The sequence below is a fragment of the Crocodylus porosus genome, unplaced genomic scaffold, assembly GCF_001723895.1.
Source record: "Crocodylus porosus isolate Cpor-Errol unplaced genomic scaffold, CroPor_comp1, whole genome shotgun sequence".
Lineage (NCBI taxonomy): Eukaryota > Metazoa > Chordata > Crocodylia > Crocodylidae > Crocodylus > Crocodylus porosus.
Window position 1 is genome coordinate 7,178,549 of NW_017728918.1, and position 10,329 is coordinate 7,188,877.

The 10,329-nt window shown below is 46.9% G+C and overlaps 1 protein-coding gene across 1 annotated transcript in view; it reads right to left on the reverse strand.

Moving 5' to 3' along the window:
• Positions 1-1,438, reverse strand: part of CUNH8orf74 (chromosome unknown C8orf74 homolog) — a 30,734-nt gene extending 29,296 nt beyond the window's left edge. Inside the window, exon 1 of the mRNA XM_019538108.1 lies at positions 1,389-1,438. Coding sequence (XP_019393653.1) covers positions 1,389-1,438 — 50 coding nt within the window. The remainder of the gene's footprint in view (positions 1-1,388) is intronic.
• Positions 1,439-10,329: the final 8,891 nt, after the last annotated feature.

Below are 10,329 nucleotides of genomic sequence, written 5' to 3' on the forward strand. Positions count from 1 at the left end.
GAAGTGTAAGGAGAGCTGTGATTCGGATGGCACGTTCACCAGCCTCACGGGTGCTAGATACTGGATGCGAGCAGCTGGCCGTAGCAGCAGGCTGCTGTGATGCTTGCCAGCCTGCGTGCATGGGGGAGATCTCGCCACACCTGAGAGACAGGTGGATGGTTCCTCACAATACAAGGGTCTTGCACCCTGGCTCTTCACCACCACCTCCCCCACCCCACCCTATGCACGTGGTGTAGGGAGGGATCAAAGTTGGGGTATCATCTGTGCACCCTACAAGTGCTTGTGCAGTTAGAGCTGCATTCACTTTTCCATAAAGACCTGCAGACTTCTTTTCAAAATCAGGGGGTTTTTTTGCAGCTCTGAACCACGAGCTGTCTCATAAAAACAGCACCACTGTGTGGCAGCAAGGAAATGCAGTTGCTGCTTCCAGCTCTCCCTCTCTAATAGGTAGATGATCCCTGATAGGAGGATTCTAGGTGGAAATGGGGATTTAATGCTCATGGTTGGGCAGGAGCTGTACTCCTGCTGTTGTAGATCACGGGGACAATGAATAATGTTTACTACAGCCGTATCTACCGGACCCCGCACGTGGTCCCACAGTCAGGGAAAAAGGAGATGCAAGCTGAGTCCCGGTGTGTGCACCGTTCAGGACTCAGAGGGGGGGAAGGAAAAGAGGTGGCAGGGGCTGGGTCCCATTTTACGTTGCACCCTGCACTGATTCCCTGTGATGTTTGCCTGCCTTTTAGGAGGCGCTTGGGAAGGACTTTCTGCCTCGCACTGCCCTCCTGCCCCCAGCTTTCCCACGTCAGACCCGGAGCTGAAGAAAGCAATATGTGAAGGGCTTGGGCTTGCTCCGAGACCGCACCCGGGCACCCAGTTTCGAGACCTCTCAGTGCTCTGCCAGTGAGGCAAACCCCCACGAAGGGCTGAGGCCCGAGAAGAAGAGGATTCAGGCTGGTTGTGCATTGCTCATGAAAGACGGAGATCCCAATCTCTGAGGCTGACCGGAGCCCAACTGCCCGGCAGGTGATACCGCTCTCAGTGTGTGTCGAAACAGGCCTGTTACAGTATGGAGGGGGGCAGTTTCCCCCGGAGATGAGATAAGTTTGGGGGAGGCAGAGGTTTGTTTCTTGGTTCGGCTGAGAGGGTATTGGATGGCCCCAGCGAGTCCCTCGGCTGTGGGAAATGAGAGAGGGGCCCAGGCCAGGCTCTGAGCGAGGCACAAGTTTCAGAAGATGGTGAGGACTGCGCAGCGGGCTCTTATCATCTCTGCAACAGCAAACCAAGACCCCCCGCTCCCTCCAGCATTAACGAACATTAAGACTGGAGTGTTTTGAAATGCAGACCTCAATGTCAGCCTTGTGGTTTGAGCCCTCCTGTTAACTAACTGGGGAGTCGACTTTGATGGCTGTTGGCTGATATGAGAGGACAGCGCCATCGCCGATGGCCCTGGCTGTGCAAAACCACTTCGGTGCTATAAAAAGGTTCTCCTGTGATTTCTTTGTGATAACCTCTGCCTTGTGTGTGCCGTGCCCCTTTCACACTTCACCTGCAAGCTGCCCGCTGCTCCAGCTCTTGCTTGAATTATACACTGACCCTCCCTTTGAAGGCAGTGGGCCAAATACTACGCTCACTGGCACCAGTCTGACTCCACGGCCACTTCATGAAAGTCCTGTAGTCAGTCAGATTCACCCTAGTACATCTGAAAGCAGCTTTTGGCCAGGGTATGGCAGTGCATTTATGCATCCGAAACTCAGGGCAAGAGTCTGTTCTCTGAGTGTTTTTAGGCGCTTGTACTTTCATAGAGTCACAGGCAATGAGGGCTGGAAGAGACCTCAGGAGGTCACATGTAGTCCAGCCCCTTGCTCAAAGCAGGATCGGCCCCAACTGCATCCTCCCAGACAAGGCTTGGTCTAGCTGCGTCCTCAAAACCTCCAAGGACGGAGAGTTCACAACTTCTCCAGGTAACTGGTTCCAGTGCTTTCATAGACTTCATAGACATCAGGGCTGGAAAGGACCTCGCGAGATCATCGGGTCCAGCCCCTTGCCCAAGGGGCAGGGAATCAGCGGGGGTCAGATCACCCCAGCAAGATAGGCATCCAAGTGTTTCTTAACAGTATCCAGAGTAGGTGCTTGCGCCATTTCTGGGGGGAGCTTATTCCAGACTCTGAAGACTTGGATGGTAAAGAAGTTTTTCCTTATGTCCAGTCTCACGCTGTTAGACCTTGTCTTCCCTTGGGGCACTCTGGTGAACAAGCGTTCACCCAGTTCCTGTTGCACACCCCTTATATAATTATAGGATGCCACCAGGTCACCCCTGAACCCTTGCTTATCCAGGCTGAAGAGTCCCATGGCTCTCAGCCTCTCTTCATAAGGCCTATTTTCCTGCCCTCTGATCATGCACGTGGCTCTCCTCTGGACTCGCTGAAGTGCAGAGCCCAGAATTGGATGCACTCCAGCTGCAGCCCCACCAAGGCCAAGTAAAGTGGGAGGATGAGTTCTTGGGTTTTGCTTGAGGTGCATTAGTAGACACAAGCCAAATGTTTATTTGCTTTGCCAGTATTTGCAGTTTAATTACACTTCTAGTGATACAGTTTTTTTCTAATATCTAACCTCAACCTCCCTTGCTGCAGCTTGAGCCCATTGCTCCTTGTCCTGTCATCTGCCCCCATTGAGACCAGCCCAGCTCCATCCTCTGTGCAACCCCCTGCAGGAAGGTGATGGCTGCTATTCAATTCCCTCTGTCTTCTCTTCTCCAAACTCTCATAAAAACAAACAGAAAAAAGGTCTTACAAGTGACCCCTACAATAGCACACCAGACTGAGTGCACGCATGATGAAAGGCAAAGGTTTGGGTATTGAAACAAGCTGCAAGGGGGGTGGAAGGTCTGGTAGAGGTAAGGTCGAGAATCCCTTACAGCTGTTTTTTTCCAAGTGCTCTAGAGCACCGATGCAGATGGTCTCAAAAACTATCAAAATCCAGAACAGAGCTAGTGAGCCAAATTTGGGGTGCTTAGAACGAGGGGTTCCCAAGATACAGACACATTGAGTCCAGTGAAGCAATTGTATTAGCTCTGCGCACTGCTTTGGCAGGAGCCAGTAAAGGAAAGCTGAGCTAACCACTGAGATAAGCGGTGAGCACCCGCCTGCTCGGCAGGCTGAGTGGAGCATCCAGCCTATTAGGCTAAACTAATTCTTCCTAGATCCCCTGAGGTCCTTGACCTAGATCCAAGTTTGCTGAAGTCATCCCAGATTCATTATTCTAAGTCCTGAGTGATGCTGTGTAATGCTAGGCTTGCTGTCCGCCAACCCAAAAAGAGCCACATCAGTTCCCATTTATAGTACACTCTTCAAGCCTTCCTTTTACATAGGGTCAATAGAGGATGTAATCATTTTAAACGTGTTTGTTAATTCACATCAAGACGAGCCTCAGAGTCCAGGCAGTCTGCCTAACCAGGATCTGAGTGATTCCCAAACAGTTCTCCCCACACCACCTCTGTGATGTTTTACTGTATCTCTGGCCTTGATGTTGCACTCTGCACTGATTCCCTGTGACGTTTGTCTGTAGAGCTGCCTTTTGGGAGGTGCCGGGGAAGGAATTTCTGTCTCACGCTGTCCTCCTGCCCCCAGCTTGCCTGCCTCACACCTGGAGCTGTAGAAACCAATATGCAAGAGCTCAGGCTTGCACGTTCTGTTCTGAGACTGCAACCTGGCACTGAGTTTCAAGACCTCTCAGTGCCCTGCCAACTATAAGGAACAGAGACATCAAGACCCGGATTCTGCAAAGCGGAACCTGAGTGAGATTTAGGTAGATGTCACTAGTTTGCACGTGCTTTTGTGCCTTGCTGAACTGAGGCTTACGTCATTTGGCCAAGAGCCCACACGACTGGCCTTTAGGAGTTCTCCTTATTGCCAAACAGAATCCCCTTGGTAGCTTCGGCTTTAAAGTCTTTACATAAACAGTTCAGAAAAAGTTGAAAATGAATAATAAAGTAACATGTCGGGAAAGATTAGGGGGGCTAGGTGTCCACTTGCCCTTTGTGGCTTTGAAAATTCCCCTTACCACTTATGTCGTACCTGTAATAAGCAAAATGATTGGTGATTGTAGGGCAGAGTGTTGGCCAGCGGTGAGAGAAGGAGGTGGAGCGCCTGGGTTCCTGTGCCCTATAAATGACCTTGCAAATGTACATTATTGGGAAGGCTGCATGAGGCTTTCCACCTCTAGATTATAGGGGTGATAATGTCATCTCATCTCATAGCATTGGTGATGTGTAGAGGGTGCACATGGGTGCAAGTGTACCCCCTGAGATTGGCCGTGCAGCCCCTGGAAACTGCAGCTGTGAAACCAGAAATGCTGGTGGAAGTGGTGATTTTGGGCTCAGTGACCCCCCAGCCCAGTTGGCAATTGGCTGCCCCCCCCCAGTCAGTGGTCTGGTTCCCCCACCCCACCCCAGACTCGGGAGGTACCAGTCACCCATGTCTCCTAGGGATAGGGCTAGAATGAAAATGAACATTTTGTTTTATTTTGCTTAAAAAAGGTGCCGAGGTTTGGCATTTAGTTTCACTCTGACTGGAAACCTTTTTCCACTCATTTGCAAAGAAATTCTGCTGCCCCCAAAACAGTCGATAGCCTGTTGGTTAAGGCCCGCACCCAGGATATAGTTCCTGATTCAGATGGGCACTTGAACCTGAGATTCCTAGCTCTGAGATGTGTGCTCCAACTGCTGGAGGTAGTTTCCGATCAAAACTATTTTGCTAAAAAAATCCCCAGCAACTCTGCTCAGAGACTGTTTGTCATTAACAACTTAAAGCACTTGGAGAGTTGCAAATGGAATGGGCTGGAGAGAATGTCAAAGTGATGATGATGACGATGATGACAATAACAATATATCAATTAAGAAGATCTTAGAAAAAGGTTGGAGAAAAGAGCTGGAAATCCCTGCTCCAGCTGATTTAGCGTGTGATTTCCTTTTGGAAACCACCCAAATCATCATCCACTGCATACGGGTAAAGCCGATCCTTTGTGACTTTAACTTGGGCAGCCCTCACATCTTACAGGCTAAATCCTCTTTTCTCAGTGAACAGCAACCCATTCCTCATAAGACTTGAAGAAGCCCTGGTTAAAGGTATACATTCAGGCTACAACCCCTCTCACACAGCTGTAGGGAACACAGATGACTTCCTACTTGTCTTCTCAATATCACTGGGCACGTCTACACAAGATGATAATTCACAGTAGCCTAACTCTGCTGTGCATTGACGAGTCACAGCAAAAGCCGTGCTAGTGTGCTAATGTGCAGTAGAATTAGTTTACTGCACATTAGTGTCATGTAAAAGTGTGCCATTGCTACTGCACAGTAGCGCCGGTTACTGTGCATTTAGTTAGTACCTGTTATTAGAGGTACTAAAGTTAATGCTCAGTAACTACAGCACATTAATGCATGTGGAGACATGCCCAGTGGGTGCATCTACATATGTGCACTTACTGCATAGTAACTGAAATTACCGCACAGTACGGGTGCATGTCTACATGTGTATGTCTGTACTATGCAGCAAATATGGCAACTTACACCAATTTGAGCGTAACTTTGATACCTGCATCATGCAGGTATCAAATTTATGCCTGATTAGTTACTGCACAGTAATGCATGTGTAGGAGTCTTACTGCACAGTAACACTGTGTGTGTGAACTGATTTGGGATGAAAGTTAGTTCCAAGTCAGTCCACACACAGCATTAATGTGCGTTAACACCTGCACATGTAAATGTCAGCCTATTCCTACTTACTGTGCGCTGATTTCCTGCACAGGAAATTTAAGCTGACATAAATGCACGTGTAGACGTGCCCACTATATATTATTTAAATTCCAATAGAGTGCGGCAGTTGTGGCAAGGAGATAGGAGACAGAGGAGTTCCATGTAATATAGGGCAATTTAGTCTGGGGAGGAGAAAAGCAGGAGGAGCATAAAACAATATGTGGGACAGAAAGGTCTTACAGGTGTCCCTGGTTTCTCCAAACCACTCAATGAGCAGCTTTCCATCAATGGAATGAAGAGACATTATATAAAAGACTTTTTATACAACTATCCTTTCAGTCTCCTGCTTTTTGGAGTATTGTGCAGACAAATCTCGCAGGACTAGCATCTGATATAATTATAACCACACAGATATCAATGGGCCATCTCGCAGAGGGTAAAAGAGGGATCACAAGGGAAATAAGGGTAAGGAAACCAAATCCATTAATACAATATACATGAAAATAACAACCTCAGTGGTCATTTCAGGTCAGTAAAAAATTAAAGAACATTCACTTTAGGCTTCTGCTACTCTAAGTTTCATAGTTTCATAGTTTCTAGGGTCGGAAGGGACCTGAGTAGATCATCTAGTCCGATCCCCCGCCATGGCAGGAAATAATACTGGGGTCAAATGACCCCAGCAAGATGTTCATCCAACCTCCACTTAAAAGTTAGATGTGAATATCCCTTCAGGACGGTACATTCCCAAGCACACTGGGGGCTTGGTCCATGACTGAGATTACCTGGTGCTATAACAACATTGGAAACAATAATATCAATCGTAATTGAACTTAATAACTGCTTTCACTACAGGACAGCAAAGGTCTTCAAATGGTGGAAGCATATTATATGAAAGGGGAAAGTGAAGTACAGAGAGGTTCGCTAAGTGAAGTACAGAGAGGCTTTTTTGAAGCCCTGTTTTATCATCTGTACATCAGGAACAGTGGGCATGTTTACATGTGCATTTACGGCAGCTGAAATTTACTGCACAGTAAATTACTGCACAGTAAATGGAAATAGGCCAGTGTCTATACATGCAAGTGTTAAGATGCATTAATGCCGTGTGTGGACTGACTTGGGACTAAAGTTAGTCCACACATACAGTGTTACTGCACAGTAAGGTGTCTACATGTGTGTTACTGCACAGTAACGAATCAGGTGTAAATTTGATACTTGCATGATGCAGGTATCGAATTTACGCCAAGTTGGCATAACCCGCCATATTTACTGTGTGGTGCAAGTGTGCACATATAGACAAGCGCCCATACTGTACAGTAATTTTGATTACTGAGTAGCAAATGCACAGACATGCCCAGTGAGATCTACCTACCCACCCGAGGGGGGCTGCAAGGTTTCATTTAGTGTTGTTTATAAAAACTCTTTGAGATGCTTGGATAAAGGCAAAGAATAATTTTTAAATTACATATAATACATTTGTTTTTAGGTCAATAAAGACCCCCTGGAACATCTAGTTTGACCTTCTGCATAGCACAAGCCAGAGATGAAACCAGGGGCAGGCAATTATTTTGGGCGGAGGGCCACTTACTGAGTTTTGGGAAGCCATGGAGGGCCACATGACAGGCAGCCAGGGGCAGATAAATACTAATTTTCTAAATTTTTGGGGGGCCCTGTGGGCCGGATAGTATGGCCTAGTGGGCCGCATCCGGCCCCCAGGCTGCATTTTGCCCACCTCTGGATTAAAACATACAGTGCCTTTTCAATTATCCTAAGGAAACCTATGCCACCAAGACATTTAGTAGGAAGAAGTCAACTTCTCCCCTGGAATTGGTGTGCCCTGCAATGGATATATCTGAATGAGCATGTGGCTCCTAGTCAGGACTGTATGACCAGATCCATGTGTTCCTGCTGGGCTGCTGGCGCAACATTTCTGCAGCCTCAATAAGCGCATCTGTGCTGGCATCAAGGAAAGCAATCTTCACAACCTCATTAGTTAATTATCTTCACTGCAGATGGTGCCTAGGTGTAAGCTTCTTTGTCTTCATCCTAATCCAGTTCAAAGTGGCCACTCCAGAGACAGCAGCCCATTTCTATCTGCTCTACAGAGAAGCAGCTCAGTGCATGGACGGATGGATGAGATGAGGAAGAAGAACAAGGGAAGAGATGTGAAGCTTTAGGAATTGATATTGGGACCCCTTCCCTGCTCTCTGCCGAGCCAGTAGCTGATTGCAAGAACTGCAGCCTTTGCTTGCCGGACTAGAGGCGTGAAGAAAGAAGGGTTGGTAGCCTGGCTTTGGATTTCCTATGCCAGCACTCAGCAGAGACCGGTGCCCCTGTGGATTATTAGCCTGAACAAAACGATGTTCCTGTGTTCCCTTCAGCGTGGTAAGTCAGACACCAAGTCTTCACTGTGAGGGCATGTGCCTCTCCCACCGTGGAGACCCAAATGAGGGACTCGGCAGGAGAGAAACAGCCGAAGCAGGAGGTGGCAGGAGTTGACAATGACAGCATTGATAGTACTTTACGGTAGCTCTCGGATTCTGGGTTTCTCTATCCTGCAGCCCACAGTTTCTAGTTAGGAAAGCCAGGTGCTAAAAGGTTTACACAGGACAAGTATGAACTGGTTTGGAAATGAGGGGCTTGCCTATGGGTGAAGGGCATTTGAAGTGGATGTTTAATGGAGCTGGAAATCTTACCCATGACTGTGTGCTGATCTACTGAGCACGTGGGACCTCAAAGCTGGAAGATTTCCAAAGGCCACTGGAATTATTGGGAATTTTTCCATGGACTCCAGGGGGCTTTGAATCGGGCATTGATTTTCCTTTTCACCTGCAGGTGGACTCAGTTTTCTTGGTATAACCTGTCGGGACTGGTTAAAAGCTCTTGTGATGTTCAGGGACAGTGACAGATTAAGACTGGATCAGCCTGATAAGAAGATATAGGTTCCCGTGCATTGAAAGGAGTTCTTTTCTTTTTTTTTTAAGTAGTCTTCCCCACATTGATTAAGCCAGCTGTTTCTGGTTCTCCTTTTCTGAAGTTGGTTTGTAATGGGCTGATCAGTATTTGACTTTTTCCCTGGTATCTCTTAGGATGTGTATATAGACTGACTTAGAACTAGGAGGGATTTCTCTATGGTTCAGGTAGACCACAAATGCTTCTCATTAGTGATCCTCTTCTCCTGCCCCCTCCTCTAAGGGTGAGCATGAATCCATCACTGTCCGTGGATGGATTCTCATAGAAAATGAATTCATCGTTTGAGCTGAGCCCAGATCCATTGACGTTAAGGTCAGAAGGGACCATTGGATCATCAGGTCTAGCACCTTGTGTTTCAGAGGCCATTACATCTCACCCAGGGGCCCTGGGAATGGAGTTACAGCTTTTATACTACTTGGGGGACATCCACAGTGTTGATACTTCAGGCCACCCAGGGATCAACTCTTTTGCTCAGAGAAAGATAGACCTAAAAGGAAAACTTAGTGGGCTACATTTTAAAATCCGTATGCTGTATCATCCTGCATGTCAACAGCTGATTGCCTTTGAAACGATGAGCCTAAAGGCCTGTAATTAGCTCTCCTTCAAATCTATCTCAGTTCACCTCTCTCCATTTTTAAAGCAATTATCTCCTTATGGCCTTGATCTTACTCTGAGAACCTTTGTATGTGCTTGGTGCTCCTGGCAGGGCCCAGCCCATGGCTTTTTAGAATATTAACTCTGATCACTCTTGGCCTCACTGCTAATTGCTATTAATTATTTGCTATTAGCCTCAATTGTCATCCTCTTTCTTTATAGAGTTCCCAGAAATGTGCTTGGCACTTTCAGACCAAATTAAAAGTCACACTGTGGTCTTTCCTTCATGGCCTGTTTTTCCTTGTTGGATTAGTGCTCTCTTCAACCTGTTGTGCTGGGGGTTTTTTGCACTTCTACTGGGATTTTTTATTTGCATTGTAGCTATGTGTTTCTTATTATCATAAAAAACCTTTAAAAGCTTGGCTAACTGGGTTCATTTTATAATTGCGCTTATTAGTATTATTGGCTTATATTTATGTGCTCCTGGCCCATACATGCGAAAAATGGGTACACTGCACATGGACTCATAACAGCACTCCCAGTCCTGTCTATTCTGTGAGCACAAATGCTTGTGTGTGCAGGAGTGCTCTAGGTATCCAGGTTGTAGCCATATTGGTCTAGAGGCAAAAGCAATCAGGACTTACGGTAGAGGTGATATCTTTTATTAGACCAACTAGATCTTTGCAAAACTTGTGCTATATCCAATCTTCTTTCAAATGTTCCACGTGATGAGGCATATACCTCTTCTTCCAAGACACTATCTATGCTCCCTAATATACGTTCTGGTCATTTTATTTTCCCCTTCAGTCTGGTTAGCTGAGCAACATATATTCTTTTAATCTTCTAACCAGCCTCATACGTATGTTTTTGCCCGTCTCCAAGTCTTCTTAAATTTTTCAGCATCTTTCTGGCTCATGGTCATCCAGCCCACTGCGCTATATTCTATGGCTCCAATCCTCAAAGCATCTAAGCACATGCGTCGCCTGACTCGCACAAGCGTTTTTTTGCTG